Here is a 17,696-nt window from a genome sequence, read left to right as displayed (position 1 = left end):
TTTTATGCCACCCCTCTTCGAGGACTCGGGGCGGCTTACAACATATAATAAAACAATATGAAACATCTTAATAAAATTACTTAAATTTAAGATCTAAAACCTCAAAAACTATAAAAGCAGTCATTTCATGCAATCAACTTTCTCTCAACACATTAATTGGCCAGGGGGCAAGAATCTAATGTCCCCAAGCCTGGCAGCATAAATGAGTCTTAAGACTCTTATGGAAGGCAAGGGGGGGCACAACGAATCTCCAGGGGGAGCTGATTCCAGCTGATCCCATTCACGCGGCTGCGTTCTGCACAATTTGTAATTTTTGAACAGTCTTCAAAAGTAGCCCCATGTAGAGAGCATTGCAGTAGTTGAACCTCATGGTGACAAGGGCATGAGTGACCTTTAGCATATGTTCTTTAGCGTATGTTTTTACTATTGCAATTACTGTATTTTTTGGACTATAAAACACTCCTTTTTACTCCCCAAGAGGGTGAAAACCTGGGTGCGTCTTATACACCGAATTTAGCCCCATCCAGTCACCCCCCACTCTTTGGTCTCTGCCTCCCAGTAATTTATGTCATTGCAGCAAACAGCAGCACAGCCTGAAGCACAAACCACTGAAAATCTGCCTCCTGACACACAGCTGATTGATTGAAGTTGCAGGGAAGCCAAGGGGCTAAAATGAAAGTGAAACTAAAATTCCATATAGACAAATCGAACTGTACTGAAACTGGCTGTTTGTTTTTTGCTGCAGGGCGTGCATAAGTGCACCTTCTTGCCTACCGTCCCTGTCCTAATGTCTTTTTATCTTTTCTATCTCTACTTTATACTTATACAGTGGTACCTCAAGATACGAACCCCTCGTCTTACGAACAACTTGTGATACGAACCCGGGGTTCAGAAAATTTTTGCCTCTTCTTACAAACTTTTTTCGAGTTACGAACCGGCGTTCGGAGACAGCTGGGAAGCCACGCGGCTGTTTTAAAAGGTGACAGCCGGGCGGCGGGGCTTCCCAGCAGCCTCCCGACCGCCGGTTCGTAACTCGAAAAAAGTTCGTAAGAAGAGACAAAATTTTTCTGAACCCCGGGTTCGGTTCGGGAGGTTGCTGGGAAGCCCCCCAGCCCGGCTGTGACCTTTTAAAACAGCCGCGCGGCTTCCCAGCTCTCTCCGAACGCCTAACGCCGAACGCGGAAGTTCGGCTTTGGCGTTCGGCTTCGGGAGACAGCTGGGAAGCCGCGCGGCTGTTTTAAAAGGTCACAGCCGCACTGGGGGGCTTCCCACCACACCCCGAACCCCGAACCCGGAAGTTCGGCAAAAGTTCGGGGTTCGGGGGGGTGCTGGGAAGCCCCCCAGCGCGGCTGTGACCTTTTAAAACAGCCGCGCGGCTTCCCAGCTGTCTCCTGAAGCCGAACGCCAAAGCCGAACATCCGCGTTCGGCGTTCGGAGACAGCTGGGAAGCCGCGCGGCTGTTTTAAAAGGTCACAGCCGGGCTGGGGGGCTTCCCAGCACCCCCCCAACCCCGAACCCGGAAGTTCGGCAAAAGTTCAGGGTTCGAGGGTGTGCTGGGAAGCCCCCCAGCGCGGCTGTGACATTTTAAAACAGCCGCGCGGCTTCCCAGCCATCTCCCGAAGCCAAACGCCAAACCCAAACTTCCGCGTTTGGCGTTTGGAGGCTGCTGGAAAGCCGCGCGGCTGTTTTAAAAGGTGACAGCCGGGCTGGGGGGCTTTCCAACAGCCTCCAAACGCCAAATGCGGAAGTTTGGGTTTGGCATTTGGCTTCGGGAGACGGCTGGGAAGCCACGTGGCTGTTTTAAAAGGTCACAGCCGGGCTGGGGGGGTTGCTGGGAAGCCCCCCAGCCCGGCTGTGACATTTTAAAACAGCCGTGCGGCTTCCCAGCCGTCTCCCGAAGCCGAACGCCAAACCCAAACTTCCGCGTTTGGCGTTCAGAGGCTGCTGGAAAGCCGCACGGCTGTTTTAAAAGGTCACAGCCGGGCTGGGGGGGTTGCCGGGAAGCCCCCCAGCCTGGCTGGGAAGCCGCGCAGCTGTTTTAAAAGGTCACAGCTGGGCGGCAGCGGTTTTTTTGCGGGTTTTTTTTTGGTTGCACGGATTAATTGACTTTACATTGTTTCCTATGGGAAACAATGTTTCGTCTTACGAACCTTTCGTGTTACGAACCTCCCCTTGGAACCAATTAGGTTCGTATCTTGAGGTTCCACTGTATTATGTTAAACATACTACAATGCTATATTTGTATGATAAATATATAAATAAGCTTTTTAAAATAAATGCTTGATCTGAAGAGGCCCAGTGCTGTTGTATCTTCTTTTAACTAGCAGAGAATACTTCCAATCAATTTTAAAGATCTGTAAAACTATAATTTGAAATGTCCTGTTTTAGTATTAAGTACTGAGAAATAGCAAAGAATAGGATTAAATATTAGTATTAAGATAAGGCAGCTGAGTTAAACCTTGATTTAGTCATGTTTGGTGTAGATCTATTTAAATAATTGGGAGGAGTTAAATGTGATTACATTTAAGAAAACTTTCTAGGATTAATATACCACCATAATGTACATTTCTCCTATTCTTTGCTATTTCTTTAGGTCAGGCAGACATGCACAGAAATACACAGTAAACATTGTATATTATATGTGTTGTTTGCTGTTTGGCAAATTGCCTTTTTCCCTTGTTTTCCTCTTCCAAAACTAAGGTGCGTCTTTTACTCCGAAAAAAATTCAGTATAATCTTTTAACAAAATTATTTTTAAAAAGAACATCTCTCTCTCTCTCTCTCTCTCTCGATAAACTTCCCATGTCCTTCCCACTAGCCAGTGCAATGTATCACAATCTTAGAAACATAAAGCAAACACACAGGCTACATACACAAATGTATTTATTAGCAAAAATAAATTTATTCCACTAGGTCAAATAATTTGAGTAAACAGAGGCTTCTTGGATCATTTCCATACAGCATGGTGGAATACAAAGAAAAGGCAGTAAACCAGTGTAATGGGACAACTTAGCGCAGCCAACTCACCTTGGGACAAACTCACTATGAGACAATTCAACAATTCAAGGTATATTCAATATTTTAATTTTTGTGAATCACATATCATTCTGTCCCTCCTTTTTGCATCCTTTATTTCACCATTTCTTCGATATTAGTGTAACTCTTGTTCCGTGGAGTTTCCCTGTAGCGAGTTGGTCATGGCAAGTTGACTGCGGCAAGTTGGCCATGCCGAATTTTCCTCGATCCATAAACCAGCCACACCTGGCTCTAAAGAACTAAAAACTAATTTTAAAAAATCTTATTTCCTGTTTAAAGTGGCTTCTTTAGTGTTCCACCCATAAGTCAATCAATATTATGGTACAGGAGAAAAAGACTTAACCGACAAATTTATTGGTAATATTGGCAAGACGGTTAAGGACAAGTTTATTTCTGCAATGACCTTTGAGGTAGACTGCCACAGAAATTCTGGGAAACAAAAGGCATATTTGTGAGATCATGTAAATAGCAACTTAAGTGTATACTAATAAGTATAGTAACACTCATTTATTGGGCAGTCAGTCTGTGGCACAAATATATGGCTTATATGTACATGTGGCAATATATGTGGCACAAATATATCCCCATCCTTCATCCCAGCCTAAACCACGTTACTTATGAAGCAAAATGTGACCAGCAAATATCATTGAACGGTAAGTTCCTTCTTATTTAGTGAAGAGATGGAGATACTATATATCTGATCAAGAAAAACATACTGTTTAATCTTATAGGTCTACTCTGTGATTTTGGTTTTTAGTCTTTATCTTCATCTGCATTTTACATTGTAAGGAATGAAGAAGACATCATTATTATCACTTTAGGAGAGTCAAGTGGCACTTTACAGGAAAGATTTGATCACCAGAATACATTCTGACTTCTAAGTATCTTTCATCACCATATACTGTGTGAATGGAAGGGAACTGTTCTCAGTTTTGCTAATAAAGAGGGGAAAGGAATACACAGAGTTATTAGGAATACTTGTATTATTTCTATCAATCCTTGGTAGATCATTTAAACTCCCTATCTTTGTCCAAGCACACACACTCCCATATATGTATGTATTAGCTGGTACCAACTATACTAGGACTTGAAGAACGGTGAAATTAATTTTGGAAGCCATACAGTTTTTGAGAATAGTATGTTCCTATGTTCCATGAGAGCAGAAATTATTCCTACTCTAGCTATTAAAACCTGACCTAAAAAGCTCATTGTATGACCTCTTAAACAGATGATAGCCTAGGAGAATTATCAGTAACAGTTTTTTTTAGAATAGCTTTTCAAACCCACTGTCCCTTGAATAAATTAATACTTGAGACTACAATTATGTGAACAGACAAGAAAAACGATAGCATTAATTTTACCACAAAGCCTTTGCACTGAAAGACATTTACATCATTTGAATGAAAATCTAGAGTGCATCTTGAACACCCATACAACCGTTAAACAAACAAAATATAATTCTAATGTTTGTCACCTGTAAACAATCATAAGAGAAATATCTTATTATATTAAAAAACTGTATGAATTTTTTTCTACAACCTGGAACCACACATTTCTGAAGTATATGGTGCCTGAAAAAGTCTACAGAGTTTCTCATTTAGTACTAATATGATCCATAGTTAAGTCTTTGACCCACAGACCATAATATTTTAATTGGGGATAGTAATTTCAATGACCCTTTGTTTCTCTATTTTAACCAAACTATTATCTCAGACTCATAGTCATATGGCACATAATTGTTAGAAAGCCATTGTGCCAAGGGAAGCCTTAAGCCTTAAACCTCAGCATTAAATGGTATCAGAGAGTTCATATCATTTAATATACTACAGTCTAATTAAATTTTGTCTAGGCTAATGTTTCTCAACCTCAAGAAGCTGGATAATGAATTCTTGGAGCTGAAGTCCATACAGCAAGTTCCTGTGGTTGAGAAACATTCTGTTGGCAGTAGGACCAGGTATATAAAGAAGTTTGTGGCTGTATGATGGATCCAGACCAGCAAAATCTCTCTGGAGGAAGGAAAGATTGTTGAACAGGAACAGTTGTTCAATATCATCTTATGAGTTGAGTGGCTGAGTGTTATGAGATACTGAACTATCAAGCTCATTCTTGTAACACAGTCTTTTAAAGACATAAAGCGTGCCTAACCCTCATTTCTTAACCACTTTTTGGATTATTTCTTTTATCGTCCTGAAAATATTTGCTGTATTCATTGAGTGAGTTGCCTTCTCCTTGGAGAAAGATGCTTTTAAATGTGATTTTTAAAGGTTCTGGAAAAATGTTGATTTTTTTTTAATTACATGGCAAAAAGATGTATAGAATAAGGTTTTGGAATGGTAACACTGATTAAAAGTCCAGATAGATTTTGAATTACAATTCTGAATTAATTAAAAGAATTTGTTAGAAGGGCAAACATTATTTGCTGAATGTACAAAAAACAAGCTCTGGGACTATTTTTAAAGGGGTTAAAACTTAAGTTTGTTATTATTTCTTCCAATTCTTAAGATTATTTGAAAAAGAGAGAGAAATACTGGTCATTTCAGCTATCTGACATCAGCCTTATAGATTCTAGCTAAGATTGGATTAAATTGTTCCAGCTCCCAAAACAAGCTAAATATGATCAGAATAAATTCAGACCATGGCTTTTTCTGATCTTAATCAAATGAGAAATTCAATCTCCGATGAGCTGGAAAAATGTAAGAAAATGAGGGATGCCAGTGATTAATTCCCTTCAGATGTTTTATCAAGATACTACTTTTTAGACTAGTTTATTTTAAAACACCAAAGCAGGATTGAAAATAAAGCTGAATAAAACTATTAGTGTTTCCAATAGCCAAAATGGAAAATGTATTTGAAGATTTATTCCTTCTTAATTTCTATTAGAAATTAACAGATATTCCAAGAGTAGTACCAATACATATTTTTGTTAAATACTCATACAAGTAGTCTGCAGCAATTTTGTTGTCATCTATCATCCATTGAGAGAGCTGTAATCAATAGACCTATCATTATCTATCTATCTATCTATCTATCTATCTATCTATCTATCTATCTATCTATCTATCTATCTATCTATCTTAAATTTGAGGAGAGATATCTGATAGTCAGGTAAGATTTCTACGTGAGATTTGAATCACAGACTACTGAAGCCCTACTCATATTAGCTCTCTTGGACTAGATAAAACTTTCAGAAGGAACTTGCATAAAAATCAATATCCACCTACAAAGAAAACAGCAGAGAAACCAAGATAAAAGTAGCACTCTAGGGGGGGGAAGTCAGTTTCTGAGGAATGCACCTTCCATAATATCTTCCTGTGCTACATATTTTTCTATTTTTTTCTAAAATACCAGGTGGGACCCCTTTCCTCCTACTATAGGGATGGGCAATGATGGCAAATTTACAAACTGTGGTTTTCAACTCCCAGAATTCCTAGGAGCCATTACATCCTAGGAAGACAATAAGCCACTATGGCAACTTTACAACCTGTGGACTTTAATTCTGAGCCGGCCATGGGAGTTAAAGTCCACAGGTTGTAAAGTTGCCATAGTGGCTTATTGTCTTCCTAGGATGTAATGGCACCAGGTGTAACTGTAATGAATATGAGTTTGCAATGTCTTATTAGACATCTAAGTGTATCATTTGTCTTTTACCTCCCAATTATCACTCTTCCCCAGTGAAGAAATCTTGGTAGATTAACTTTTTATCTGACTTACCAATAACTTGGTTAATCAATTCAGGGCTCGGGGAGTGAAAATGCACTTTCCTTTCACTTCTCCTCTTCCATAATGGTAAGTAAAAGAGGAAGATACAGCTCACCTGATTAAAAACCTAAAACATATGTATGTTTACAGCAGGGTTGTCGAACTGCCAACCCATGGGCCGCGTGCATCACATGTAGGCCACGCCTACCCCCAGTTCCGCGAAGGAAAAAAACATTGCAACACGTCAAATGATGGCAACGTGATGCGGAAAGTTTGACACCCACGGTTTACAGAGTAGGATAGAAAAGAGGAATGACATCAAAGCTGAAGCTACCAGGGTATGGGGAGAAAGGCAAGGGGCACGGTGAAAGGACTGAAACAAACGTAGCACTAGTAAAAACTGCTGTCCTGGTTAGGAGCTTTTGAGTCACACTGATCTATTTATTCCACTGCAGAGTCTTGACCTGAACTTGTTGCCAATTGCTTTTAATTCTTTACACTGAGTTCAAGTTCAAAAACCTCAAGGGCTGTTTTGCCTTCTGTCATCTGATCAAGGGAAGAAATTGAGCTGCAGGGGAAATACAAGCAAAAGCACGAAGTATATTCCACGCAGGACCCTAAGAAATCATGCTGAACAGCGATCAAACTCCCTCAATTTATATTCTGTATGGGTATGAAAGGGAGAACCTACGGTAATTCTTTTTGGTTTGCTTGAGTACTGCCATTAGCAAATACCACTGTATAGCTGGTTTTACTAAGGGCAGTTTTATATTAGCACAGAAGCTTTGGAAAAGAGATTTAAAATGTTCAAGAGATCTTCCAGCATAATACTTTATGCTGCTTGTATGTCTAGGTTTTTTCACAAATGTTACAGGGTTTGGACATATCTCAAGACACAAGGCACAAAGATTTCAGAAGTACCACTTTGGTCCTAAACTCGCCATGCTTTTATTTTTCCCTCTTAAAACAGCAACAATATTACGTTCTGATTGAAAAGAAGATCGTACTACATTTATCTAATGAGATCTGAATCCTTTCCACTTATTAATCCTTTCCCGCCACCACAAACCAAGAACAATAAAGAGCCCCTGATTCCTCAGACAATCTGTGTTCTGGAATATGACCCCCATGCCTCTTTTGGCACCACACTCAGCTATTTTATTCTGGTACAGAATTACAAATATATACAAATGATCTAGCAACTGTGATGAAACAGACTTGCCTGCCCACTAGGTAGTCTTTCATATATAGAAGTAGAAATTTCCACGCATTTTAGGAGATCCAATAGTATACTCTACTAATTTGCACCCTTCGCAATCAATATATCATCTGTGTATTTTTGCATTTGTGTATATTGCGTTAGTTTAGTGAAAGATCACTGTATCAAGCTGATATGCACAAACTGATATCCATTACCTAACGGCTGCTGTCCCTGTCCTTCAATTTCATGTCAATGAGTAGGCTAACCGGGCCTTGCGGTAACTCATGCGCATGCGGAAGAAGGTGTACATGCCTAACAGGCAGACGGAAGAAAGCAAATACAAGAGAACACACAAGCTGACATCCAGTCGGGAGAAACCAATTCCCAGGATATAGATCCACTGGTTTCTCCTCGAAGTATTCTCCTTCTCCACTTGGACTCCAGAGAACTGTCTGGCTCCCAAGTTCTTATTCCTCAGGGATTCTCTACTATAATCAAGCGAGCGTCGGCCCTCATTCTCCATCAGGAACAGCCGAGTGTCCCTCTTAGTCCGCCTCTCCCTGATGCTACTTTGTCTCGCCAGCTTCAAATCTTCGCTCTTAAAATGTTGCTCGCTAAATGTATCAAGATCAACAATATCCTCCACCATTTCTTTTGCCTTTGTGCTCATCTTGATAATGCTTGGTTTGTGCAACTCTGGAGAACCAGGTTTCCCCAAATCAAATTTCTTCTTTTCTACTTTCCCAGTCTCTAACTGCTCTGTCTTCGTGTCTTCGTCTGGTTCTTTTTGATTATCTTGGTCACTCTCTTCTCCTTTTCCTCCCCCTTCTAGCCTCCACTCCGCTTCATAATTTTGCTGAGCAACATTTCGACCACTTCTTGTTTGATGTGCCAGGGGAGAATCCATGTAAATATTTTTTTCAGAAAAATGCCATTTGAGAAACATCAAGACTCGATTCTTATTCCACACAGATTTTCTCCCATTCTGCAAAGAGCTGTCTATTGAGGTGGAACGACATGAAAGGCAGAAGCTTTTGGGAGGCCACTGGATCTTGGGAAATTGGGGGTCATCAGTTCCTCTATCTGAACAAAACAAAAAACAAAAAAAATCTTACCATCATGCAATTCAAATAATATTCTCACACACATTAACATTCACAAGCCACTTAATCTATAAGCATTGGTTTGATTTATGTCAAATTAATTACTGACTCTGATACTTTATAGTTAAAACGCCATTAAAATGCTTCTTTATGATGGGTATTTATGAAGCCAGAAAACTTAACTCATTATTCACCAAATTATACAAAAGTTTTGCTTATTTATCAATATAAATAATCAATTTATATTGATTATTATATTGCACTCGCTAATTTCCTACAATGATATTGGTGTATATGTGTACAATTTTATTTATCTGTACTGCAATTAATGATAAACATACTTCAAATAAAACTACTACCTGTATACTGATTTGCTTTAAAAATTGATTAATGCTTATTCGTTTTCAAAAACTGAAAGGTGACTCAAAGAAGATGTCTCTAAATATTTATGGAAATAGTTATGAAATTCTTAGGTAATGCTTTCAACAATTTTGACTGTTTTCAGTAACTGTGACATAAAATATCAAGAGAAGTATGGGTTAAAATATTAACACTGCTTTTCCATAAAAACATGTTGAAAATGATTGATAATGAAACAGGTATGAAAATAAAATAAAAATAAAAAGATTTGCTTCAATAGTTTGAAAGCAATACAAACTTTTGAACTCCCTGGTTCTTAGCCAAGAGAAAATTTCTACCGCAAAATTGCTTCAATTATCCATCTCCAGATGAGGATATAAAATTTTTGGATGAAAAAATATCCTGACAAAAATAACCTTATTTATTCACTTGTTATTACAAGTTTTCCAATATTTTCTTTGCTCCAATTAAATGAGTTGCCTGAAGGTGTTGGCCTGTCCTGTACAATTTAATGGGCTTCACTGCTGAACTACAAATACAAATAGAAATGGAATGGAATAGAATAGAATTCTTTATTGCCCAAGTGTGATTGAACACACACTTCGACACACAAAGACAGGAATTTGTCTTTGGTGCATATGCTCTCAGTGTACATAAAAGAAAACATACACTTGTCAAGAATAGGTACAACACTTCATGATTGTCATAGGGTTCAAATAAACAAATCAGGAAACAATCAATATTAATATAAATCATAAAGATACAAGGATACGAGTTTGCAGAGAGGGGCGGCATGCAAATCTAATAAACTATTATTATTAAGTAACAAATTACAATCATACAGTCATAAGTGGGAGGAGATAGGTGATTGGAATAATGAGAAAAACTAGTAGTAATACTAATGCAACCTTAGTGAATAGTTTGACAGTGGTGAGGGAATTATTTGTTTAGCAGAGTGATGGTGTTCAGGAAAAAAACTGTTCTTTTGTCTAGTTGTCTTGGTGTGCAGTGCTCTATAGTGATGTTTTGAGGTAGAAATTGGAAAAAAAAAATGTCCAGGATGTGAGGGGCCCATAAATATCTTCATGTCCCTCTTTTTGACTCGTGCAGTATACAGGTCCTCAATGGAAGGCAGGTTGGCAGCAATTGTTTTTTCTGCAGTTCTGATTCTCCTCTGAAGTCTGTGTCGGTCCTGTTGGGCTGCAGCACCAAACCAGATAGTTATAGAAGTGCATGTGACAGACTCAATGATTCCTCTGTAGAACTGTATCAGCACCTCCTTGGGCAGTTTGAGCTTTCTGAGTTGGTGCAGAAAGAACATTCTTGGAATATTGTGTCTGTAACATGCTTACACATACAGTGGTACCTCATCTTACGAACGCCTCTTCTAACGAACTTTTCAAGATACGAACCCGGTGTTTAAGATTTTTTTGCCTCTTCTTCAGAACTATTTTCACCTTACGAACCCAAGCCGCTGCTGCTGGGATGAAGGGGTTTCTTTTTCCCCCCTTTTTTGAAGAAAGGGGAGGGGAGGGGCGGCTTGGAGGGGGAAAGATTTTGGAGAGAACAGCGTGCTTGCAGAGGCACTGAAAGGGTGTCTTTTGAAGAAAGAAAAGGGAGGGGCGGCTTGGAGGGGGAAAGACTTTGGAGAGAACAGCAAAGGGTGTCTTTTGAAGAATGAAAAGAGAGGGGCGGCTTGGAGGGGGAAAGACTTTGGAGAGAACAGCAAAGGGTGTCTTTTGAAGAAAGAAAAAGGGAGGGGCGCCCCCCTTGCCTTTCTTCCTTCCCACTCACCCTTTAGCCTAGCCTTGCTTCTTCTACCCGCCCCCTTTAGCTGCTCCTCCCTGCCCTCTGTTCGCCTCCCTTCTAAAGTTTGGGATTTTCCTGAAGGATTTGCATGCATTATTTGTTTTTACATGGATTCCTATGGGAAACATTGTTTCATCTTATGAACTTTTCACCTTACGAACCTCCTCCTGGAACCAATTAAGTTCGTATCATAAGGTACCACTGTATATAGATAATTCTGGTCCCAAAGCAAAAGCAAGCAACTTCCAAAATTTAAATTATAGGCTACACCTGGGCTGGGGGAATGGGTGCAGCAGATCATCATTATTGCCACAGCTTGGAAATAATACTATTTTTTCACTTACAAAGGTAAAACTGCATGGTTCTGCCTTACAAATGAATCTGATTTCCTTGGTGCCACTTTTTTTTTTAAAGCACCATGTAGATTATCCAACATCTGACTCGCCTTTGCCAAAGTAAATCGCTATAATAAGAACTTTAAGCAGTTAAAAACCCCAGCACTTGAGTCAAGAAAAGCAGAGGTCATATTTGATGGAGTACAACAAACCATTAAAATGTTTTATTTTGCTTTCGTGGCACATACTGTTTTCCTTTCATATTTTTGTTTAATGATTTTATACATCATTCAAAGTTGCTTTGTTTGAGTTGGATGGCCATATAAATGTGTTTGAATTTGGGGGAGATAAAAAATAATTTTTTACCTCCCCCAAATTTTTCAGAATAGAGCATACCAAAGATGCCCAGTTTTTACCACTTCTTTCTAAGTATCCAATATTTGAAATACATCCAATTATATTAGGCCAACCTTCTATTTCTAACTATACAGAAAAAGGAACATGACCTTTATAGACATATACAAGAGCTGCTATTTAGGCAAAAAGGGCTGAAATAGTTTTTAAGTCCAGAACAATTCAATAGACTATAAGAAGGAAAAGAAGGTACAGCAGGATCAGATAAGATAAATGCAGATATGGAGAATCAGCTGAGAATAACAAAGAAAGATTCATATTGTGGAATCATCTTATGGATATTTGAAATCATAACATCACAATTTTAGTAAATGCTTGCAATAAAGAATCTGCTATCTACATTCATTGGGCCATTCCCCCACTGTTAGTATGCCATCAACATTCCCTTTGTTGACAGTCCAAAGCATTTAAAAGACTGACTTTAACCAACATCTATTAAAGGCTCTGGTGAAACTCTGAAGAGAATTTAGGCTGTTTAGTGGCTGTTATTTACTCTGGGCTTGAAGGAATAAATGTATAGGTGTTGTCTGTGTAAAGAGAATAAGAAAATATGCCTCAGAGGATCAGAAATTATGTCCCTAGGGATAGACAGGGTGAGAAAACCCAAGAGGAACAAAGAGTAAGTAACTCCTTTGATTCCCTGGCTTGGTCAATGAGTCCCACTACTTTCTCCTTTCACAATCATCTGTCAAGGGAAGTCACCTACTCCTCCCCCTGTCAGGGAAAACAGGACTGTAGAACAAGGGGCTGCATCTGTCTCTGAGAAGCACAGCATTTGGGCAGCAGTCCTAGAGGAAGGTCCTCTCAAGGCACGTGTCAGCCTTTAAAAGCCCCCATTAGAAAAGATGAAGAAGATTTAGTAGCCAAGTCTCTGGTTCAAAACCACCAGCTGCCGACTCCTTTCTGACAACAAGAATTGGTGTTTGCTGTCTGACCCTCTCGGCCCTCTTCCGACCCAAGTATTCTTCATTGAGGTGTTGTTGTTTTTTATGATGGCAGGCAGGGGTTAACTCACAATGCTCTTCCCTACAACACTTTGTGGCAATTCCTCTTTTTGTAGGAAAGGAGAGGGTGGCTTTCTTCAGCATGGTGGGTGGTGAGATGTCTTTCAGGTTTTTCTTTTCAAGTTGCAGTGTCCTCAGGGCTGCTGAACTAGGGAGCTAGAGGACTCTGCAAGCTAGAAATATATAGCCTGTCAGGCCTAATCGAGTACTAAGCAGAGTGTTCTGTGAAAGAAAAGTTATTTGTTTTATTTTAGAGTCCAGTGAAATAGACGCAGCATGTAAACTCAGTCAAATAAAAATTCTCTCTGTGTATGTGTTTCAAAAATTCTTTCATTTATAATTGGAACTATTCTAAATGAAGAAACAATCTCTCCCTTAATCAGGCCTTGACAGCAAACTAATCCCTCCAAAAATGACAAAACTTCTCATGTCAAAAACTCTGATCAAATCCCGGAAAATCCTGAAGCATTTGTATTGTATATCAGAATGCTTCAAACAATATACTCAAAACAAATGGAAAGAATAATAATTAATGGAGATATAATTGATACATTTAATACAGTAAAAGGAGTTCGACAGGGCTGCTCATTATCCCCCTTGCTTTTCATACTTGTGATTGAATCATTATCACAACAAATAAGAGAAACATCAGAAATTAAAGGATTAAGGATAAGAGATCAGGAATACAAATTACAGGCCTTCACCAATGATTTGTAAAAGACCCAATAGAAAAAGCCCCAAAATTATTAGATGAAATTAACAAATTTGGACAGGTGGCATGCCTAAAAATTAATAAAAAGAAAACCAAAATTATAACCAAAAATTTACCAAATAAACAAATACAAGAACTGGAAGGCAAGTTTACAATAATAAATCCAGTAGAGGTGAGATGGCTATTAAAAAGGTCAGTGCATCCTTTGCCACTTACGTTCCTTTAGTGGAAGAGGTAACACCACTAAAGTACAGAATAGAAACAAACTATTACAGATAGTCCTCGGTTTATAACTTTTCATTTATGGACCATTCGAAGTATACAAGGGCACTGAAAAAAGTGACGGAGTCATTTTTCACACAGTCACATGATCAAAATTTGGATGCTTGGCAACTGGCATGTATTTATGGCGATTACAATGTTCTGGGATCATGTGATCACCTTTGGCAGCTTGGGGAACGGGGAAGCCAGATTTACTTCACAGCCAAGAAACTAACTTAAGAACTGCTGCGATTCACTTAACAACTGTGGCAAGATTGTAAGAGGTTGTAAAATGGGACAAAACTGTCACTTAACTGTCCTGCTCAGCAGTGGAAATTTGGGGCTCCGTTGTGTTTGTAAGTCAAGACTATCTGTATTTAATTTCCCCAACACATATTCAACATCAATTGCCTTCAAGGAGAGCTAGAGAATAATATTTAAAATTAAAGTTTTCATATTTGACATTTCCTAATGGTGAGAGCAATCAACCAATGGAATGGCTTAGTTACATTCTCAGACTAAAGCACATAGGCTTCAGTCAGGTCCTCCATTCTGGATGGAAAATACACTGACTGCTGATTGGCTGTCAGACAGAGCCTTTGCTGGGTTGTAAATAGTTGCCAAATAAAGAGCTGTTGTTTTGAAGCCACTTCTGTTTGCCTCTTCCATTCACCCTATCCAACAGCTTGCCTTCTGAAGTTGTGATGCTCCATCACTGGAGGCTTTCAAAAAGAGATTGGACAGTCATTTGTCTGAATAGAGACTAAGAACAGGTCCCTGAAGTTGCAACTACTTGCAGAGTCCCAACAGTCACATGATTGCAATTTGAGCTCTTAGAAGCCAGCACACATTTGCAAAAGTTGCAGCTTCCCGTAGTCATGGGATTGCCATTTGCAACCTTCACAGTCAGCTTCTGTTATCTGAAGTCAATGGAGAAGATTGGCCTTCTCTGGGTCCCGTCGACTAAACAATGTCGTCTGGCGGGCCCCAGGGGAAGAGCCTTCTCTGTGGCGGCCCCGGCCCTCTGGAATCAACTCCCCCTGGAGGTTAGAACTGCTCCCACCCTCCTTATCTTCCGTAAACTACTTAAGACCCAGCTATACCGCCAGGCATGGGGGATCTGAGACACCTTTCCCCCAGGCTTATTATAATTTATGTTTGGTATGTATGTGCTATTTGATTTTTAATTATGATCGGGTTTTTAGTTTTTTTTAATATTAGATTTGTGCCTGCATAATATTGTTTTTATCGTTGTTGTGAGCCGCCCTGAGTCTTCGGAGAGGGGCGGCATACAAATCTAATAAATTATTATTATTATTATTATTATTATTATTATTATTATTATTATTATTATTATTATTATTAAAGTCCAACCTCAATCATGGAAGCTTACTGGGTGAGCTTGTTCTCTTTCTGCACAGCTTACCTCTAAGGACCAAGGCCAATCTAACTAATCTTTTGTAAGGCGATATATTGCTAGGGAAACAGGATATCTGCTGGTTAAAATGGTCAAAAAGTAGACTGCCAGGAGCAGAATCCTCACCTGCCAAGCGAGCATTGACTCTGTTATGCCTTGACCAAAGCCACAGGACAGCCTCATTCCTGCTCCTCACTTCATGCATAGACTCAGCTGCCATCGCTTCAAAGTGCTGTGCACAATCCCTGCAGCCAAAGAAACTGCGGATGTATCCTCTCATCGTAGGAAGAACGTCAGGTATACCTGAGGAAGCTGAAAATTATACCACAATTGTTAACACCAAAGTAAAAAAGGAATGAGAAAGTAATGTGTGACAACTACCATCTTCCTAAATTGAAGGCAAATCATGTTTCTTCTCCAAAGCAGAGCAACAGATGAAAGGGGAAGAATTCATTTGCCCCTGATATTTTAAAAAAGAGTCAACCTTACCAAGAAGGGTATAAAAATGAGAATCTTGTAGAAGGAAAAGAGTTACAACTAAGAGTCATTCGCCTATAATTTATTTATTAAAAATAATGTATTATCACTTGCTAATCCAAAATCAACTTATTTCTCTTTTGTTTCTTCGAAGTGGCAAGGCAGTCCATCTAAAAATGAAATATTTTACTGTCAGAGCAAATGACCATGATCAGAGTATAAATGGAGAAGTATCCAGCATGTTCATATTTATTTATTTGGATTCCTAGGTCGCCCTTCTCCATAGACTCAGGGTGGCTTACAAAACAGAAATAAAATGCAGAGGAACATGTAAGAAATCCAAAACAGTAGTGTTTATGGGACAGTAGAAATATAGTAGAGCATTATGTTTGATGTGATTGGGGACAGAGAAACATCTATGCTCCGGGTAGACAAAATGTACAGCATAATCCTTTAGTTGCTCCAACAAAAATTTTTCTTCCTCCACTACATATAAAGTTGGGATTGATTAAAAACTTTGTGAAAGCCATGGCAAAGACAAATTCACAAGGGTTCCAGTACATTACACAGAAATTCTCCAGCATTTCACCAGCAAAATTGAAGGAAAGAGTATTTGCTGGTCCTCACATCAGAGAGCTTATGAGAGATTATGTATTTGGAGGAACACTAAATAATAAGGAATTGAGAGCTTGGAAAAGCTTCAAGTGGATCTATGAAAAAATAAATTGCCAGAATATATTAAAGGTGTTGAGGAACTGCTAAATGCATACAAGTATATTGGATGTCGCATGTCTCTGAAAATGCACTTTTTGCATTCACATTTAGATTTCTTTCCTCCATATCTTGGGGATATAAGTGATGAACAAGGAGAACGGTTTCACCAGGACATTAAAGTAACAGAACACTGCTAACAGGGTTTTTGGAATGACTCAATAATGGCAGATTACTGCTGGATGTTATATAAAGGACAACCCTGAAAATTCGTATTGACAACAGTCTAATGTCAAGCACTTTTAATTTTTGCTCATATTTTGGTTTCTATTTTGAATGTGAAATTATTTCTGGTTCAGTTTTGTAAGGTCAAGCATTTTTTTCCTGATATGTAGATTACAGTATTGTTTTCTTAATGTCGCCAGTATATTTCTTATACCTTATAATAATGATGTTGCTCCATGGAAACTATACCTGCTACAGAAAAACTATATATATATTTGAAATCAGAACAAAAAAATGATTCAGCAAAGTACAAGGTTAACTGCGATGATTACAAATAATATTTTTGGTAGACCCGTGAAATGCTTTCAAATTTTTTTTTAAAAAAAAACAAAAACACAGGTTTGTCAGCTGTGACAATCAGCTTTGCTGCCCAATTGTCCATTTTTAAAAAAATGTTTTAAAAGCATTTTTACTACCGGTTCTGTGAACTGAGAGCGTTTGTTACTACCGGGTCGGGTGAGCTGGACTGAAACAATAGCATTTCAATTGTGATATAAAGCTTTAATGCAGTTACTTACCAGACTGTTTTCGACATGCTGCTTGAACCGTCAGGTGATGGAAGAGAGACCAGAGTCCACATGGAAAACCCCGGAACTGAGGTTTGCTTCCTTGACATCCTACCCAATGAGGTGTCTCGGGTAATGTGGCATTTGGAAACTGAAAGATTAGGAGGGAGATTGAAAAAGGCTGTGCACATAACAAGATAACCCATTTCATTCCCCGCATGGACCACAACATGTCAGTTCCAAGCAAAAGAGAAACAAAGTCAAGGATGCGGGTGAGGAGCAAGTAGATGGAACAAAAAAACAGCTGGGAGCTCCTTAAGAAAGAGAGGATGTGAAGTTCTCACCCCATTGATCTCAAAATAATTTA

The 17,696-nt window shown here is 39.1% G+C and overlaps 1 protein-coding gene across 1 annotated transcript in view; it reads right to left on the bottom strand.

Moving 5' to 3' along the window:
* Positions 1-2,865: 2,865 nt before the first annotated feature.
* The window catches only part of QSOX1 (quiescin sulfhydryl oxidase 1), an 81,216-nt gene continuing 66,385 nt past the window's right edge, over positions 2,866-17,696 (bottom strand). The window contains exons 10-12 of the mRNA XM_070746275.1: positions 17,342-17,480; positions 15,477-15,662; positions 2,866-9,018 (exon numbers count right to left, since the gene is read on the bottom strand). Coding sequence (XP_070602376.1) covers positions 8,180-9,018; positions 15,477-15,662; positions 17,342-17,480 — 1,164 coding nt within the window. The 3' untranslated portion in view covers positions 2,866-8,179. The remainder of the gene's footprint in view (positions 9,019-15,476; positions 15,663-17,341; positions 17,481-17,696) is intronic.

This window comes from Erythrolamprus reginae, chromosome 3, assembly GCF_031021105.1.
Source record: "Erythrolamprus reginae isolate rEryReg1 chromosome 3, rEryReg1.hap1, whole genome shotgun sequence".
NCBI classification, from domain to species: Eukaryota; Metazoa; Chordata; class Lepidosauria; order Squamata; family Dipsadidae; genus Erythrolamprus; species Erythrolamprus reginae.
Note: the sequence above shows the minus strand (reverse complement) of the source record. Positions and strands in the feature narration are given on the sequence as shown.